At 55.6% G+C, this 20,259-nt stretch overlaps 1 protein-coding gene across 1 annotated transcript in view; it reads right to left on the minus strand.

Annotated features, from left to right (window-relative positions):
• The window catches only part of LOC117642978 (doublesex- and mab-3-related transcription factor A2-like), a 47,268-nt gene extending 27,009 nt beyond the window's left edge, over positions 1 to 20,259 (minus strand). The window contains exons 1-2 of the mRNA XM_034381615.1: positions 20,124 to 20,259; positions 19,515 to 19,837 (exon numbers count right to left, since the gene is read on the minus strand). Of these exons, the coding sequence (XP_034237506.1) occupies positions 19,515 to 19,837; positions 20,124 to 20,192 (392 nt within the window). The 5' untranslated portion in view covers positions 20,193 to 20,259. The remainder of the gene's footprint in view (positions 1 to 19,514; positions 19,838 to 20,123) is intronic.

Genomic DNA, 20,259 nt, shown 5'->3' on the forward strand with positions numbered 1-20,259 from the left:
ACAAGATGACGAAATATGCATGAGTGGATTTCCTCGCCTCGACTGGAGCGCCTGTGAGGTAGGCCCGCCCGTCGAACGCGCGTGTGCAGCGCGTTGCCTACGCTCCCGTCCACAGGGGCACACGCCACCGAGAGGCCAGAGGGAGCGCGGACCCGTGCTGACTCCGGACAGTGCTTGCGTCGCTCTCTCTCTCTCTCTCTCTCTCCTCTCCCCCCCCCTCTCCTCTCCCCCCCCTTCCCCCCCCCCTTCTCCCCCCCTTTTCTCTCTCTCTCTCTCTCTCTCTCTCTCTCTCTCCGTTACGTGCTTGGCGGCAAGACGCTCTGCATTTCATCGTCTTTGCTGGACTCGCTGCCGAGCCGCGGCGAATGGGCTAAGCCGAAATGGGTCCCGGAATCGCTATTTATAAAAAAAAAGAAGAAAAAAAGAAAAAGAAGAAGAACCCTTTGCGGTCGCGTGTCGTAATGTTGCAGCCGGGCGTCGTGGAGGCGTCGCCAATGTTGCCGCCGCCTCGGCCGCCGCCTCCAGAACCTTCTAGTGTGTTTTCCACTTGCGCGAACGACGCCGTTCAAAAAAGTGAGCGCGCCAGAGACATCTTCTGAGAGAGTGCGATAAAAAGAAGAGAAACAACGCCGCCAATAAAGAGAGACGCCACGCCACGCCAGGCCACGCCACGCGAGAGAGAGAGAGAGAGAGAGAGAGAAAAGGGGTCTGTATTACTACCACACGCGCCTCCCCCTTTCCTCCGATTTCTTATTCTTTGCGACTTTAGATCAGTTTCCGATCAAGTTTCCACAAATTTCGGATGAACAGTTCGCCTCTACGAGAAAGAACCACCACGTGCCCCTTCCCCCTTCCCCCACCCTTCGATTACCATCATTACCATCATTACCATGGACCACCTAAATCATGTGAGACTTGCCACCGCACGCCCGCCGGCCCGACACTCCACGCAATCATCGAAGAATTAAAAAAATAATGAAAATGAAATAAAGAAAGAGAGAAGGAGAATAAGGCGGGGAGAAACACGCCCCTCGTTTCATTCTTATTATTTCGGACCGGGAAATAATTGGCGGGGGAATTTCCGCCACGACCCGCCGCCCTATGCGGCGCATGCGCTGCGTCGTTGTTTGAAATAAATTCTCAATCGCTTGCGCTATAGTTCCTGTCCTACCCAGTCTAGCACTGCGAAAATTTTGGCCGCAATTTTGATGACAATTTCAAGTCTTTCATGACGTCATGATGAAATTATTTGTCTCGCTCATGCAATAAGTATACGAGCAGCTTTGACGATATTTTCATTTCAATTCAATTTCCTTATTTCGGTTTCTGTTGAATATGAAATTGACATCATTTCCAAGTGAAGAAAATGCCATTCCCCTTTTTATTTTTCATAAAATGAAAACGAGTTTTCACAGTGAGTTTGCCCAACCGTCTGTCGCGCTGTCTGTCTTTCTCTGTCGCACTCTTTGCATGCACTTATGCGAGTGACCTCGCGCCACCGCCACCCCCAACTTATTTCTACCCTTTGCTTCGGTTTCCCCTCCCCCGCCCCTCCGCATGGAGACACACACACACACACACACACACACACGCGCGCACAACACACACACACACACACACACGCGCGTGAAAAAAGGATGGAGTCTGCGAGGAAACAAAATTTTGGATGCTCTATGATCATGAGCAGTCAAGTGGCGATGATGGTTTGGCGAAACATCCTGCCATGGGTGTTTGTTCCAGAATTAAGGAGGTGCAACATATTGTCCTCCTGGCGCAAATGAAAGTGAAATAGTGCGCACCGAGTTTTGAGCTTGATGACCGGACAGCTTCGATGAGCTCTATCGTCGAGTCTGTGTCTGTGTCTGGCTGAGAGTAGGGCGCGCTAATCCCAACACTACCTGTCACCGACACTGACGCAGTCGACGCACCCCCAATCTGGGATTGTTTCATATGTGGGACCCAAAATAACGCTGGACTGCTTTACATGAGCACGTGCCGCACACACACACACACACATGCACACACGACGACGACGATCACGACACCACCACCATCACCATCACCACCACCACCACCACCACCGCCAACAACAACAACAACAACAAACGACAACAACAACAACAACAACAACAACAACAACAAACGACAACGACAAGAAACAAACTAACGAGATCTCATGAACACCTCCATTCAAAGTTTACAACTAACCGTAGCAACGTGGGCAAGAAGATGACCCCGCACCACCGCTCCGAGTGCAATGGCGAACGTGGGCAGTAGACAAGGAGTGCGCGTGGATGGAACAATAAACCAAAATACAATGAAAAGTGTTTCAAAGCCATTCAAGACGCCACAAGCTCGACGGCGCCCAGGCAACAAACTGCAATAAATTTGAGCGTATGCCGCCAACAGACGGCCATTGAAAACGAATACGAATACAAATACGGGTCAGCGCGGCAGTGTGTGTGATTGCGGTTCGCCAAAAGCCTCAACAATAACACATGTATCGGCTTAGTGACCGGCACACGCGTAATTGTTAATTCATGGCTGTGGGAACGGAGCGAACGAACGGGTTGCCGCTGGTGGCGAGGGAGGGGGAGGGAGGGAGGGAGGGAGAGGGAGAGAGAGAGAGCGGAGCAGAGCGGAGCGAGAGGGTAGCGGCGAGGGGTGCGGGGAAGATGATCTCATTCGATAGACATCGCCGTGTGCCTGTAATAAGGTCCTCACTTTTCGATGACGTGTTGTGTGTGAGACGAGGCGACCGTGATGCCTCACCGGGCGTGTGTGAGGGAGAAAGAGAGAGAAGAGAGATAGCCTTGTCACTTAGTTCCAGGCGATGCGTTTGGATAAACACACGCGACTCCGCGCACAACAACGGAGAGAGAGATGTACTCGCCTGTCCGTTATTTCCTTTCTAAGACACGACTGTCAAAAAAAGAGGGCGCGGAAAAAAATATGGAGAGGTAGCAGTAGCGTCTCACCGGATTTGCGCAAAATGGACGCGGGATTGTAAGGGAGCTGGAGGCACTACTGACGGACTCAAGTGCATTCCGGGGCAAGGCGATGAGTCACGCGCATCGCACGGAAACGGGAAATAAAGAAACAACAAAAACATCACAAAGAACAAACAAACAACAACAACGTGAGTCTCGTTTGGAACAATTACCGGCCCACATGATTCCGGGGAAAATTGGACAGATATTCGTTAAATACTCTTCAAGACGCATAATTGCGCAAGCCCTGCGCTTTGCGACGGACAATGGCTGGATTACAATGCGAGGAAGGGTTGGGCCAGTGTGACCAACTGCTGGCAGACAAAACGGTCGTCACGTCCGCAGCGGGTGTCAGCTCGCCGTTGTTGTGTTGGACAAACTGTCCGCGTGACGCCGTTTTTTTAAACGATTTTTTTTCTAAAGGGAGAAGGGGTTGTCATGTTGGCAGACTTGCCCAAATTTGAATTCGAAATTTGTCCGGCAGAAACAGACCGTTCCTGGCTCAAATTGTTGTGTTTCGAGACGGCTGGCGGCTCTGAATGGACCCGCGTCTCGTGTGCCGCGCATGTGCTACCCGCGCATTATACCGCGGGGGCAACAGATGGTTCAGTTAGATCGCCAGGCTGTCCAACTATGTAAACACGGCCGCTGCGCTTCGCAGTGTGTCGCTCAGCGTCGCAGCGATGACTCCACAATATTTTCCGCTCGCTGGGTCACTATGCCTCGTCCGCCGGGCTCCGCGGCACGCCGCATTCAAAAAAGGCTCGGTGTGTGTGGTTAAGAAGGGGTTGCTTTGCCCTAATATTTATCCAACAGCGCGGATATAGAATCAAAACAAGAAGGCCATGCAAATGGGGGCCAGGCCGCGCCACGCCCACCCCCGGGGTCCGTTTGTCCGGCGAACACAAGCGACAAGCGACCCCGTCGACAATTGGCGATTGACACGAGACGAGCAAAAGCCGAAAGGTATGTCGTCTGCTCGACAACAACAATGGAGGGGCGGCCCCATTTGACTCCGACGCGTCGCTCCTTTGTCTTGGCCTTATTTATTTGCCCCTTTCGCGCGGCTTTTTGCCTCGATTCGGCTGATGTTTTGCTTTCCAGTTGCTGCCCGCGCACCGCGTGTAGCTGGTGTAGCAGGCAGCCAACTTTTAATCATTTCGAAAGAAGAAGAGGTGCCGATGGAAACAGCGGCGGCGCCCCGTTCACCGCTCAAGCGCGGCTGTGTCGTTATCGAAGACAAACCTTGTCGCGCCATTCCGTGAATGGCTGCGGCCATTACCAAGTTGGACTTTGCTTCGACAAAAGGGGGATGATGGTGACAGAGTTGGCCGCATTAAATGGAAAGCAAGAGGAAAGACAGAATAGGAAGAGACAGAGGGAGGGAGAGAGAGAGAGAAGGGGATGAAACATACAGGCAGACTTGGGAAAGTCGTCTGGCGGCGAGAAAGCCAAACCGCTCCATTACGTCGCCGAAAGGAGTCGAAAGGAGCCGAAAGGAGCACCGAAGTTTCCGTTCAAGCCTTCGCCGCCGCGGCACTGTAAAACTGCACCGCGTCCCCATAACCTTACTTTTGAATCATAAAACGTTTCGTAAGATACTAACCTGTATCCAATGTCGACTTTCTTCGCGTTATTGTGACTTTATTCCGTTCAATCAGTGTGGTTCACCAGCATCCTTTGCTGATAACGCTTTCATAACGCTCAAAAGAGTCGATACTCAGTTCGAGGTGAATCAATGGCGGTAGAATTAAAGAGTTGACGTAATTAACAGGCGCCTATGACACTGAGGCCTTTAAATGAAACAGCACAGTCAGTGGTCAGGGCCCACTGAATGGCCCATCCGTGCACAGGCGAAAAGCCATACGCATTTCGATGGTAGCGATGTCGACAGCGAGTAAAGGCAAAAGGGTTGGAGGCGGTCGGTCGACGCCGCGCCACGGGGATTTCGTCATCACCTCCAAAAAGGCTTTTTCGGCCGGCATTCCACGGCCGTGACTAACACGTCGCGAGGTAAAAATTAATAGCGATGAAAGAAACAGCAAAACAAGAAGCAAACAAAAACAACAACAACGATGGATTTCCGCGAGTCTACCTGCTGCCGAAATAATGGGCCGCCAGGATCGAGTCGCGAAATTTCGGTGCGAAGGTGAGCGGCGGCCACAATGGGCACGGTGCTCGCCACGCGTGGGTGCAGGCCCAGCAGGCCGTGCAGTGCAGGCACAACACCGTTACCAAAGAGGGCGCACGTGTGTGTGTGTGTGTGTGTGTGTGTGTGTGTGTGTGTGTGTGTGTGTGTGTGTGTGTGTGTGCGCGCGCGCGCGCCTGTGTGTGTGCGTGCGACACGCGATCTTTAATGGTGGCAGCAACACGGTCTTTTCCTCTTCCGCTTTGCCAGACACTCTATAAAACATTCCTTTTCAGCGTGGTTATTCATTTTTTTCCACCTCCCTCTTCCCCTCCGCCCGCCCCTTCTGTGTCTCTGGGCGTTTGGCGCGCCTTCGCGCACACAGCCGCACTCGGGCTGGCGCGCAAAAGACACTCCAGTCAGTCAGTCGGCCGAACCCTCGAGCCAAACCGTGCGAGAGCCAGATTATTCTTCTCTCGTTTCCAGCAGATTTGTCGCAAAAGGAGCGCTGGGGTGAACCGGACCGTTCGTCAACTCCGGTTTTTGTTGTCTATTACTGTTTATTTTTTTTTAAATTATTTTTGTGGGGGTGTTGTCGGGGCTGGGGTTTGTGGGGGGTGCTCCGCTCTGGGGGTTGGTCTGAGGTTTGTCGTGGGTCTTTAGGGGTAGGTTTTGTTTGAAGGGGTCAGGCGGAGAATCTTCGGGGGGGGGGGGTGTAGGGGATGATAGGGTGAGAGTACCTGGCGCACTGCGCCAGTGTCAAGTTGGACGCTTTAGCGGCCTCCACAGGCTTAGTCCTGTTGAGCCCCACTCCCCCCCCCCAACCCCTCTACTCTACGGTGTACAGACGCCTCGCCCGGAGCGCGCGCCCCGTGGAGCGCGACATCCAAAGCGCAGCCAGCGGTTCGGAACTCTTTGCTGTTTGCGTGTTTTCCAACGGCCTCCCCCTCCCCTACCCTCCCCTCCCCCTCCCGGCACCTGCCATGCCGCCGGAAGCCAAGAAGTGTACAACGATGGCGGCACATGTACGACGAGATGGTCCGACCGACACGTGTGGCGGGGAACGAAAATGGCCGTCGGTGTCCACATTCCGGTCGGGCCCTTCCAAGCCCTTCGAGCCCTTGGCTCTCTCTTTGTGAGCGCGGCCGATACGATCGCCAACCCCTTCGAGCCTCGCCTCGCCTCTTCGATATTCTGGCCGATAGCCATCCCGTGCAGTGTGTGGGAAAGGCCGGGGTAGATTTCCCAGTTATGATTGCTTAGGACGCGTCTCTGTCGTCTCTGTCGTCCTGCCCCTCGCGCATCGCTAAAACGAGATAATGAAATTAACAAAGTAGGTCAGCACCGAGGAGGGCGGCCTGGCGTGCAAACGGTTTGTTTGTCCGGGCAGCTTTTGCTTTTATGTCCCTTCGTCTTGTTAATGATCGCTTTCGGGCGTTCGAGGCTGAATGGATGGGAGCGGGTAGGCCAGCCACTCGCCACAGGCTTTGGCTCCAAGGGAGGATTGGGGTAATCGACTCCCACTCTCGTGCAGCGTACCTGCCAGAGAGGAAGGGGTAAGCCCGGGCCATCATTTCGTTGGGGTGGCCACCAGAACGAAGACCTTCACAAACGAATGACGCAAAATTTGCGGCGAGCATACATTAAATCGTTTTGTCCGCCGCGAAGGGGGTTCGAAAAAACGCGGCCGGGGTGCTTTCCTTTTTAGCGGGCCGCCGCGGCGCTGAGCGCGCTGTGCGCCCGGAAGTGGCCATATTTTAAACAAGGACAACTATTCATGCCCCGTGTGTGTGGGACGAACAACAAAGGATGACGGAACAGGAGGAAGACAGAGCCGCGTCCGCCATTCATGTTCTAATGTCTCTCCTTTTTTCCCTTTTTTTCCCCTGTTCGTTTTTATAATTTTTCCCTCTCGAATTTCGCCAGTCCAGTCTCGCAGCGCGCGCGCGCGCGCCACACACACACACACACACACACACACACACATACACACACACACACACACACACACACGACGTCCCTTTCATTCCCTCGGGGTCCCCCTTTCGCCCACGCGATCGCCCCGATCGTCCCGATCAAAAGACAATACTATGAAGCTCAATAATTTTTCAAACGGGATCGAAGATATATAAAAGCGAGTCTGTTGTTCTGGTGACGTCGCCGTGGCGAGGCGCGGCGAGGCGTGGCGTGTCAGGCGCAAGCGCCGATACGTCATTCCCCCTAAAGGCCCTCGAACGCCGCGTCACCCCGTTCTTTATATCGCCCGTCTCAATTCTTTATGTTTTTGCAGAGATTTCGTAATTGGCCGCGCTGCCCGGGCCACGCTCCGCTTTTTATAACCGTTCCATGTCGAGGTTATAATTATTGTTTTAATCCGCGGCAGTGGCGGCAGCGGCCGTGGCGCCGCGGTGATTGACTTTGATGAACGGCTTGCCGCCGCTTTGCCGCATTGTCAGAAGGCAGTGATTTGTTCGCAGAGAGGCCGGCAGAGGGCGCTGAAGAACATGCGGGATTAATCTCTGCAGCCATTGTGCCACACAGCTCGCCAAAGCCAGCGCGCCAAAGATGACTGTCGAATGACCACAGAGAGAAAGATGGGCGGAAAAAAATAGAATAATAATGATAATAATGCGAGAATGGAGTCGGAAAATGGAATCGAATAAATCAAAGCCGAGCGGGCAGGCTGGGCAGCAGGCAAGCGCTTCGACGGCCATCCGCGCTGGGACTCCGCGGCCTCACACATCAAGGACGGGGCCTTCTGCTACCAATGGCCACCAAAAAATGGCCTACAAATGGTGGAGCGTCACGGGTTGTCAACCAACTCACAGCCCCCCATGGAAGTGGGGAAGAGAACCTAGTTTGGTGGGCTAGCGCAGGCATGCCCTGGACAACGAGACCAGACCGTTGCGTGATGTTGGAGCACAGACGCCCTCAGTCCTGACCTGGCCTGGCCCCGTAAGGGACTAAAAAGTGTCGCTACACTACAAAATCAAATGTGTGCTTAGAACACAGCTCTGGGAGTATACTTACAAGTACACATCTACAGGTGTGTACTTGACAAGCATACATCTAAAGATGTGTACTTGGGCAAGCGTGGGAGTGTGCTGTCAAATGCGTGACATGTATGTGTGCTCGTCCAAGTACACAGCTATAGATGCATGCTTGCCCAAGTACACATCTACAGATGTATACTTGTCAAGTACACACCTATAGATGTGTACTTGCAAGTACACTCCCACAGCTGTATGCTAAGCACGATTTTGTAGTGTATTTGCCGACGGTGACTGGGTTCATTTTCCTGTGGTGCCCTATCGTAATCACTGACTGAACGCGCCACAATTTAACCCTCCTATTTCCCTCTGTTCTCGCCTTGGCTCGGCCCAGCTGCCCTACATTCCGGCTGGCGGGATGAACTTCGAAGTGCTGCATTAAGGACAGGCTAGGAGGTCAAGGCAAAGAAGCGCGGGGGACTGCCTGTGGGGCGGAGGGAGGGCGTGAACGCAAACACAGACTGGAGCAGCACACAAAAACGGATGGCAAATTACAGAGAGGCACCGTGGTGGCCGAGCACCACACGTAAAGTAGTTTCAGCCGCCCCAGCCACCCTCTTCAGCCGATCCCAGCTTACAGCCCCGAAACGTCCGGCTCACTTACACACACACACACACACACACACACACACACACACACACACACACACACACACACACACACACACACACACACACGCACACACAGATAGAGAGAGAGACACACACACACACACACACACACACAACACACCACACACCAGTTTGTCTCTGTTTTAATTTATATGCTGATTGCTGCAGCCGAGACACCCGGACCAAACTTTGGCGCGGGGGCTGACGTGTAACCCTCTGCGAAGTTTGCACATGTACCGCCTGGTGGCCCGGGGAGGAGGAGTGGAGGGGAGGGGAGGGGGAGGGAGGAACAATGCGGGAATGGGCGGGAATTCAAAGTGATTTCAAACCAAAGCGCTTCAACACAGATTCCTGTTCTGCCGCTCGAGCTGCGGAGCTAGCAGGCCCCCGGGGAGCCGGAGGCGGGCAAGACTTGTGGCCAGGACCTGCTCGAGACACTGTTGGCCTTGTCGCCGCAGCCCCCGCCCCGCCACCACCTCACCCCCTTCGCCGCCAAAGCACTCCGCCCGGGACCATGTTAACCCACCACTACCACAGCCTCCCAGTGCCTCCCTGCCTGTCCAAGCTACGGGCGCGTAGGACCTCGACAGAAGCACCCAACAGTGGCGGATCCAGAGGCGGCCTATGGGGGGGGGCAAAGTCGCACTTTTTGCCTACCTTTCTGGCGGCTATCTAGAGGCTATGGGGGGGGGGGAACCCCATCCCCCCCCCCCCCCCCTGTATTCGCGCCTGGAGGGGCAGTAGTAACCAAACTGCTGCCTCTGCCTTCCTGAAGTTATTCAAGACTATGGCAATCAGTGATGTTTGTTGGAAACTGTTCGAATGGCTGGTTGACTGTCGACGTCAAGGGACGCCACTCAACACAAATTTTTCGACAGTCCGTCATTTTTTGACAGTTTGTCCTCCTTGACTCGCCAGATCCCGTTCACTCACCGCAGGGAGCACGTGTCACATCGCTACGGCACGCCACGGCACGGCAAGGCAAGGCACGGCACGGCACGGCAAGACAAGGCACGGCACGGCACGGCACGGCAAGGCAAGGCACGGTACGGCACGGCACGGCACGGCACGGCACGTGGTCTGGATTACAAAATGAAAGTGCGTGAGAAAGCGCTCCTAAAAAGGATTGCCCGCGGCCCGCGGGAGTGAGGCCGTTTTCAAACCGATCTTGTTGTTGACGGACGATGTTGTTGTCATGTTGTTGGCGTCGCGGCGACGCGCCTTGCGGTTCGCTGCGCAGCGGGGCGGCTGGTTATTCAGATTCGGATTCGGGACAGCGGGCGGCGGCGGGCGTGGAACACGGCGTGGACGTGACGAGTCGAGATTGAGCCGATTAGCGGCGATTAGCGGCCAAATCGTGGAATCGTCATCGGTGGCGACGAGGTGGCGAGGGCGGGACGCACCAAGAACCGATGTTTGTAAAATGAAAAGGGGTTTTCTGATTAAGGGGACAGAAAAAGGTTGGTAAGGACTATCATTTCAAGAGAGAGGGAGGGAGGGGGAGAGAGAGAGAGAGAGAGAGAGAGAGAGAGAGAGAGAGAGAGAGAGAGAGAGAGAGAGAGAGAGAGAGAGAGAGAGAGAGAGAGGGAGAGAGAGCAAGAGCAAGACAAAGAGCGAGAGAGAGAGAGAGAGGTGCAGGAAGATGACGCGGAGCTGATGATTGTGTCGCGGGGCAAAAGCAAAGGCATCGATGCATCGGTTCCAAATCGAATCAGTCCACCGAGCGGAGAGCAGGCGAGAGGAGACGGGGGCGGGGAAAGGGGGAGGGGGGAGGCGACGTCCGGGAGCGCGGAGAACAATGCGTTTGATAAAATGAAAAGAAAATTGGATGCAAATTCCCGACTGCTGGCGCAGACGTTAAGTTGATTCAAACTGAGACGCGGCGCGGTTTGTGGCGGCGGCCTGCACCCGTGCTGCATCCGGCGAGGTTTCGGGAAGCGGCCGGCCGTCAGAGAGCGCGACGACGCGGCTGGGACTTTGACGAATAGGGTCATTGAAACCTCCTGCGATGTGTGGTTTTTCGTTTCTACATTATCAACTTAGCAGACAGATATGAAATATTTTTTCAAGAACCACTGAAAAATTACTGAAAGCGCGACTTGGAGCCGGAAATGGTGGCTTCGATTTGGTAATTGGAGTTGTATTCCCTAATCCAGGATGCCACAGGCAGCCCGACGCCCGGGATGATTGGCTCTCCAAGGGGACGACGCGAGGCGGCGAGGAGAGGGAGAGAGTGCGAGCAAGAGCGAGAGAGCGAGGGAGAGAGAGAGCGAACTCCTTACCCGATCACACCCACGCCAGAGCGAACCGAGCGACGCCAGAGCGACGCCAGAGTGGCGAGCGCCGAATAATTGAAAAACGTTCAGTTCGGTCGCGACGGCGCGCGTTTTAATCCCGTCGCCGTCGCCCTGTAGCCCGCTGGAGCCTCCAGCCCCGAGGCCGGCGGGGGTCGAGAAGGGGTGGGAGAGGGGACACGCGCCCCCCGCCGGCACGCTCCGGGACCTCTCCAAGCACACCACATTTGCCTAATAGTTTAACAGTCCGCATTGTTGGCCATTGTTTCGTAAGTGTTTTCCGCGCGCTGCTCCCTCTTACCTCCCCTCCCCCTTCTCCGCCTCCTTCTCCGAGGACCACTCCCCGCCCCCCTCCCTCCTCGTCAGCCATCACTGTCATCCCGTACAATTACACAACAGCACAATGGCGGTTGGCAAGAAATACAAACTACTCGGACCGCCCCGCCCCACCCCGTCCGGGTCAGGCCAATGGCGTCCGCGGGTGAGAGGCGCGGCGAGGCGCGGTGCCGCCGGGACGCCGTCGAGGCCGCCGTCGACAACATGGACCCGCTGCGTGGCGCAGTGGGCCAGAAGACCGGTGGAGGCGGTCAAAACTCTAGACGCGTTTTGAGCTCCAGAGTCACTAAATGGAACTTGAATCAAACGTGTGACCCCACCAATGGATTCCTCGTTCGGAGAGCAATCCATTGGTGGGGTCACAGGTTCGATTCAAGCTCCATTTAGCGACTCTGGAGATCAAAACGCGTCTAGAGTTTTGGCCGCCTCCGCCGGTCTTCTGGTCCACTGTGCGACGCGTTGTCGTCGTCTCCCGGTTCGGACAGAATTTCTTTATGTAAATGGGCGGGCGGCCTCGGCCGCACTGTGAACTTGCGGTGTGCCCCGCCGCGTGCGACAGAGACAGCGCGGCCGGCGCACGCTACGCTGCTGCACACTGCCGAGTCACAGTGTGTGAGCTCGGGCTGAAAATCACGGCGGATTCGCGGTGGCTGGCGCGGCACACACTTTGAAAACAACGCCGGGGAACTCAAACCGGTGTACGATTAGGCCTACGGGAATAAATGGTTTAGTTTAGGTTGTTCCCGCGCAGAGCGCTCCACATGCGCCGTGCAGCGCAGGGCAAAACTACACCGAACTAACTACGCCCTCTCCCTCCCCCGACACCGAGCCGCCACCCGCGTTTCCTGCAGAAAAATTGGTGGTTGTGTTTATAACCACACTGCAGTCATCACCACACGCAGCCTTCAGGTTCAAAAGTTCGGGGAAGTAGACGCAAAGAAACCTTGTCAAAAATCACTTAGGACCAGGAATTTAGCACTTTCTTGATCCGGCATTTGCAGATCTCACGTTTTCCATAATAACCATTGCGTTTCGCGTATCGCCGTACTGGGCCTGGACGTTCGATTGGTAACGCTGTGGCTTGGAGGCTGATTGAACCTCCCTCTTCTGAGGTGTCCCTGCCCCACACTGTAAAAAAAAAAATTCTGAAATTTCAGACAAAATTTGACTGAAGTTAATTAACAGTAAGGGGTTCTGAAATTTCAGACCATTTCGGCGGTCTGAAAATTTAGAATAGGGTGGTCTCAAAGTTTAGAATTGGGTGGTCTGAAAATTAAGATAAAGGTGGTCTGAATTATTAGACACGGCCAGTCTGAAGAAAATTCAGACAAAAACACAAAATTGTAACGTTGAACCTTCACTCCATTGCGAGAGAAGTCTTTGATAGAACTTGCGCGTAACTTATCGGCCGATCTCTTTACTCGGAAACTCCGAATATCTTGGTATTCGAACCATCGAATCCTCGCTCGTCGGCTTTGCGGGTTATCCATTACACCACGGGACCGCTCTGAGAGCACGGCTGCAGGATGCCGATGACTCCAAGCGCGCTCGCTGGCCGCTGGGAGGCCACAAATAAACAAACAAAGCGCGTGTTGCGGGAGTTAAACTGCGGACAATTTGGGCTGTTCGTTAATATTTAAGATTCTGTATCGAGCGCTCAAATATTGCGGTTAAATTTGGTCAAATGAGGCAACCAGTCTGACATTTCAGAACAATACGTCTCCCGTTTCAGACCCATGGTCTGAAAATACACAACCAGTTTGAAATTTAAGATCAATCGGTCTTCCTTTTCAGGAGAATAGTCTGAAAAGGCGATTCAGACTACATGGTCTTGTACTTAGTCTGAATTTTCAGTCACCCCTGTCAGACTTTTTGTCTGGATGGTCTGAATTTGCTTTTAAGACTGCGAAAGTCTTAAAATTCATCCGAGGATTCTTCTTTTGAATACTCCTGGTCTTAATTCAGAAATCAGACCACCAGGTCTTACAAAATTGGTCTGAATTTTAAGATTTTTTTTAACAGTGCACAGTGGGCCAGAGGACCGGTGCAGGCGGCCAAAACTCTAGACGCGTTTTGATCTCCAGAGTCGCTAAATGGAACTTGAATCAAATGTGTGACCCCACCAATGGATTGCTCTCCGAACGAGGAATGCATAGGTGGGGTCACACGTTCAGTTCGAGTCCCATTTAGTGACTCTGGAGCTCAAAACGCGTCTAGAGTTTTGGCCGCCTCCACCGGTCTTCTGGCCCACTGTGTGCCCCCGCCCGCAGACAATATCCCCCGCTTCCGCCTTATGGCCTGCAGGGCTGGGTGCAGGGACAGCGCCCTGGTGCTCCTGCACACTCATTCCGAGAGTCGTCGCTGTCGTCGCTCTGTCTCCGTCGCACTCACGGGGCGTCCCGTCCAGGAGCGAAAGAGACAGAGCGACGACAGCGACTCTCGGTATCGGTTTGCAGTTTGCAGTGGCAGTGTAGTAGCTTTTGTCGGCCGGTTACTTCCGCCTGGCTGGTGCACTTGGTCCGGTGCGCCCCGCGGCGTCCCGACGACGGCGTCCTCGTCGGGAGGTCGCCTCCGCACTGTCACCGAGCAAGTCGCTCACAATATCGGATGTCGCCGGGGATTACTACGCCGAGACGAGGACGGCCGCACAGTGTGCCAGAAGACCGGCGGAGGCGGCCAAAACTCCAGACGCGTTTTGAGCTCCAGAGTCGACAAATGGGACATTAACGAGACGTGTGACCCCACCAATGGATTCCTCGTTTGGAGAGCGATCCATTGGTGGGGTCACACGCTCAGTTCGAGTCCCATTTAGCGACTCTGGAGCTCAAAACGCGTTTGGAGTTTTGGCCACCTCCGCCGTTCTTCTGGCCCACTGTGGGTCGCCTTATCTCGGCAGTCATCTCTCTCCGTCGGCGTGCTCCCCGGCCGTGTGGTCCGGAGGCATCCGGGGGACGCCGTCAGGTGCGCGGCGACGCGACGTCCCCCCTCCGGGAGCACTCCGACCTGCAGCCTCCATTGGCGAGCGAACGCGAGCGTTCACGCACGAAACGACACGGATTTTCCACTCTCCACGGTTTCCTGGCCCCACCACGCGGAACAACAATTTCGTTGCGGTTTTCGGTCGGCCGCTAGAGCGTCCACTCGGCGCGGCACCCCGCCGCCGGCGTGGCCGTGCCCCGGCACTTGACCGAGGCACAGGTGGTGGCCACTCTAGCTGCTGCGCGCTGCGCCACGTCAAGCGGAATCTAATCCAGTTATTCTGTGTCCCGCCCCATTGAAACAGACACCAGCTCGCCGTCAATGAAGCTGCTCCGTGAATGGCCTCCCGCCGAGGCCCCCGCCGACGCCCCGCGGCCCGCATTCCTGGCTCCGTAATTCCACCAGCTCTCCATCGAGCCCGCCAAGTCCGTCAAGTCCCCCCGCTGCCGTTAGCAACGCCGAGCAGCGCGGACTGCCAGACTAACAGACTGGGGTAGCGTTCGAGCGGCAACGGACTTTCTTTCGCTAGAAATTCTCTGTTTCTTCGGATTTGTTTCTTCCCAGCCAGCCGGGCGTGGTGCACAGTGGGTGGGGGTGGACAAAATTCTAGACGCGTTTTGAGCTCTTGAGTCGCTAAACCGGACTCGAACCGAACGTGTGACCCCATCAATGGATTGCTCTCCGAACGAGGAATCCATTGGTGGCGTCACACGTTCGGTTCGAGTCCTATTTATCGACCCTGCAGCCCAAAACGCGTTTAGAGTTTTGGCCGCCTCTACTGGTCTTCTGTTCCACTGTGCGGCGGTCCGGCACGGTGCCGTCGCTTCGGTCCCAGACAAGTACCCCTTTGGAAAGCCGAGACCCCGGAGGGTCCGGAGGGTCCGGAGGGGCGTGCGTGCTCGCGCCGCGGTGGACGCGGTGAGCAAGTAGACTTGTCCAAACAGGCCGACCGAATGCAAATCAATGCCCGGCCCATCATTCGTGTTTGTTGTCACTTATAGACCTATTTCAGAAAGAAAACAGTGTCGCCACGCCGCGGAGGGGCACGCCACGCCACGCCACGCCACGCCACGCCGCGGCGCTGCAGCCAGTAAAAGGTTGTTTGCCCTCTTTGAGGTCGTGGTGGCCGCGTGGTGGTCGCGCCTGTGTGCACGCGCACACACACACACACACACACACACACAGAGAGAGAGAGACACACACACACACAGACACACACACACACACACAGACACTGACACACACCTCCACGCAAACACGATGCTGGAAACACTCGCTGGAGTCTCTGCTGGAGGAGTCATTCGGGCCGACGGAGAGCGAGAAAGGCACAGCCAGCGCAGCCAGGCTGGAGCCGTCGTGCTGCTAGTAGTTTATTCTTGTCAGCGGACCGGTGGAGAAAACGGCGGGTTTTGAAATAGTCCCGCGCGACGGGTGAACCCTCCTCTTTGCTCTCCGAACGAGGAATCCATTGGTGGGGTCACACGTTCGGTTCGAGTCCTGTTTAGCGACTCTGGAGCTCAAAACGCGTCTCGAGTTTTGGCCGCCTCCACCGGTCTTCTGGCCCACTGTGTGGCGGGCCGATGGGCAGGTACGCCACATGTGTGGCATCGCGTCGTTGTTTAAGCTGGCAACAAGTAGCCGCTTGTTTGCCGAACCATTAGGCGCGGGACGGCCGGCGGCGCGGCCCCTACACTGCGAGCAACGCGACACTCTTCACTCGGAAACTCGAAAACGCAGCTAGTTGCTATGTCTCCATGTCGCTGTCCACCGACAAGAGAGTGCACTGTAAATGTCTTACGGTGAAAGGCTGCACCAACATAATATGGTTGAGATTTTCTGCATGACACCAACGAAATGCGTCAAAAAATCTATAAGGTACAGTGAATTTCTCAATGGTATCTTATGAAGTCAGCTGCACCACCATAATATGCAAACTTTTCACCATAATATGGAGAATCTTCACTGTACAGCATTTAGTGTGGTTGATGGGACGGTTTGAAAAGGAACAGAATCAGGCGGTTCGTCTTTTAATTTTCATCAATATATTTGTCATCTAATTTGGCAACATTTATCATACATAATTGTTTGGTATAGATTTATTATTGTACGTCATTTTAATGGGTACATATACTTTGATTTGCTGTCTGCGAGCCAAACAGCGCTATAACAATTTTTACGCAAATTTTACGCAATTTTTAAAACATTATACAATAAGAAGAAATCTGTTGATACACTTCGTAATGACTGGGTATTTTGCGCACCTGTGCAGGCACTTGCATGGTGTACTATCTACACGCTGGAGGATAATTACACAAACTTACAAACTATGCATTAGAGGTAATATCATTTTAAAATCGACAAAGTAAACTGAACTAGAATTACTGTACAACCTCGACGGATGCAACGCGACATCCACATCCATGACTACGCATACAAAAACAAGAACAAGAATAACAATAACATTTTCATTTTAATTTATATTCATCAAAAGTGGACAGCTATTACGAGAAACAGCCAAAGAAGAGAATAAAAGTGTACATCAATTTGCTTATTGTTTTTTTTTTAAAGAAGAGGCTCCCGTCCATGCGGCGCTCCTACCGGGTTTCAAATTACACAATAATTGTCTAAAAGTGAACCATTTGACCCTTCCGTTCGGTTCCATCTCCCCCTCCCCGTCCTGCTTTTTGTTCCTCCTCCTTATTCACCAATTTGGTATCACTCACTCACACTCACACACGCGCGCGCGAGGCCACAAAACCCACCCCCTCGCGACCCTCCTCTCCGCGCTCACTCTGTTAAAAAAGGATCACAGCAATCGTAATAATAGTGTTCATTCATCGGCTATTTATTTATTCATCCGTTGTCTGAATGCACCGCTGCATCCCTCCTCGCTGCCGCCTCCACGTCACGTTTCGCGGCTCGGCACGGCACGGCACGACACGGCACGGCACGGCACGGCTCGGCACGGGACGGCACGGCACGGCGCGGCACGGCACGGCAAGGCAAGGCACGGCTGCATTGTATCGCCAAAGGCTTGGCCAAAGGGGTGCTACTGCGCTAGACTCCGGGGGCAACAATGTCCAACGAACGTGTCGTCCCTCGGCGGCATAGCGAGCCGCGCGCTTTACTAATCCCAAATAATGAAAAAATCATTAAAACGCCACTTGAGAGCGGTCCCAGTGTCCCGGCCTCCCCGTGCCACTGTCACGACGACGTCGTGGTCTGCTGTTGATAACCGTCGTCACGGGGAAGTTCTGCAGCTGCACCGGTGGTTCTGCACTGCACTTCATCGCGCTGTCTCTCTCTCTCCCCCTCAGGGTGACCCGTGCGCGCGAGAGAGACGGAGCGACATATGAGGAATCAGGCGGTTACAGCGGTGGTTTTGCATCGGGTTCAAGAAGTTAAAGGTTCCTGGAGGCCCTCTGTAGGAGCTTCGGTGACCCGGTGACCCACTAAGTCTTAAAGCACTCCAATACGCTCAAACCAACACCCGGATGAAAACTTCCCGTCCATAAAATTCAGCAATAAAGCACATTTTTCCTCATTGAAATTTTTGTTTTTCTGCGGGTGAAGACTTCCGATTGGAGGACCTTAAGAAGACCAACGACCCTCTTGAAGGGCCTCAAGACGACCGGTCATGAATCCGAGGTGCCTTAAGCGGCGGTCGATGAAGGGCCACTGGCACTGCACTGCGATCGTCGGTTGCTCAACGAGGCCGCACGCACGCTGCGCTCACGCTGCGCACTCGCCCTTTGTGCGCGGAAGTGGCCCTTGAGGCCGTGAGGCTGGCAGGCCGCGGCGGGCAGGCCGCGCCTTGAGGAGCCCTCCAGGTACCCTCCGACGTCTCCGACGTCTCCGATACCGGGCACGGCCGGGCACACGTTGCACAAGGCGCGGCGCGTCGCGCCCGAAAAGGGCTCCTTGAGTCGCGCTGCGTCGCGCTGCGTCGCGCTGCGTCGCACAGTGGGCCAGAAGACCGGTGGAGGCGGCCAAAACCCCGGACGCGTTTTGAGCTCCAAAGTCGCTGAGCATGACTCGAACCGAACGTGTGACCCCATCAATGGATTGCTCTCCGAACGAGGAATCCATTGGTGGGGTCACACGTTCGGTTCGAGTCCTGTTCAGCGACTCTGGAGCTCAAAACGCGTCTAGAGTTTTGGCCGCCTCCACCGGTCCTCTGTCCCACTGTGCGTCGCCGCGCTGCCCCGCGTATCGCCGCGCCGCGCGCTGCCGAGTGAGCGACCCATTCCCCGGATCCGTTATCTCAAGAAGCACCTTTCTCGCCCCACGTGCCGTGCCCCCACAGTGGCGTGGCGGGACGCGGTGCGGCGGCGACGCGACGCGGCTAGTCACGGCGCGACGCGCCCCCTGGCTCTGGCGGTCCTGCAGACTGATTCCGCGTCGCTCTGTCCCTCTCCCACCTTTCGGGGGACGCCCCGTGAGCGCGAGAGAGACAGAGCGACGAAAACGACTCTTGGACTCAGTCTGCAGGCCCTGGCGGCAGCTGCCTGCCTCTCTCGTCAAACCGACGCGGCAGGGACGGGGACAGAAGACGGGGACAGAAAGCGGGAAGCACGGGGTTCTCGCGGCCCGGGGCCCGGGGAGGAGCGCGCCATGGACGGACGGTCTCCAAACACACGGTGAGGCATTCATCTTTGGTTTGCGCTGCAAGGTTTCTCCGGCGACATGCAAATATAGTAACTAAAACAGTTGGGGGCTGCTCTCTTTTGTACTCACGGCTGTTCTCGGAGAGGCCCCCGACAAAGAGCATTCGAATGCCAGCATGCCGGCTTAGCCTGATTCGCGTCATGCTGCATCACCTGGGGCGCCGATGAGCAGACGCACTCACACACTCACTCCCTCTCCCATACACACGCGCGCGCACACACACGCGCGCACACACACACACACACACACACACGCACGCACGCTCACATCACAACATCACCTCGCCGGCGATGACGCTCTCAATCACAGAGGAAGACGGCCCGGCCGCGGCCGGCGCGCGCGGCGCTACTCCGAGTAGCTGGTCTTGTCGGAGCCGGAGCCGGGCGAGGACGCGGTGTTGGCGTCGTGGTGGTGCGCGGGGCCGTGCGGGCCGAGCAGCGGCAGGGCGTAGTCCAGCGGCCCGGGCGGCCGGATGACGGTGGGCAAGTACCCCGTGCCGGCGTACGGCGCGGCCAGGAAGCGTCGAGGGCTGTAGCGCTGCGGCGGCGCCAGCGGCGAGAAGGCCGACTTGGGCTCGGCCTCCACCGCGGCCGCCACCACGGCCTCCTGGTCCAGGCACAGCATCAGGTCCATGGCCTGCAGCACGTCGCCGCGGCACCGCGACAGCAGCGCCTCCACGTCGCTGCGCCGCCGCCCCGGGAACACGCGCAGGAGGACGTCCACCGGGGACCGCTGCTGCTGCTGCTGCTGCTGCTGCTGTTGCTGTTGCTGCATCTGTTGCTGCAAAGAAACGTGAGAGTTTAGATTCGGCTCAGCTCAGTACGGGGTGCAAGGCGGACAGTGGGCCAGAAGGCCGGTGGAGGCGGACAAAACTCTGGACGCGTTTTGAGCTCCAGAGTCGCTAAACAGGACTCGAATCGAACGTATGACCCCACTAAATGGATTGCTCCTCCGAGGGAGGGTCACACGCTCGGATTGAGCCCCATCCAACGACTCTGTGGAGCTCAAAAACCGTCGGCCGCCTCCACCGGTCTTCTGGTCCTCTGTGAGGCGCCCCTTCGCTTACCATGGAGTGGTTGAGCTGCACGAAGGCCTGGTGCTGCTGGAAGTGCTGGTACTGCTGCGGGTACTGCATGAACTGGTGCTGCAGGTGGTGCTGCTGGATCTCCTCCCGCCGCAGGTCCCGCTCTCGCTCCCGTTCG

The sequence above is a fragment of the Thrips palmi genome, unplaced genomic scaffold (genome assembly GCF_012932325.1).
Source record: "Thrips palmi isolate BJ-2018 unplaced genomic scaffold, TpBJ-2018v1 HiC_scaffold_16, whole genome shotgun sequence".
NCBI classification, from domain to species: domain Eukaryota; kingdom Metazoa; phylum Arthropoda; class Insecta; order Thysanoptera; family Thripidae; genus Thrips; species Thrips palmi.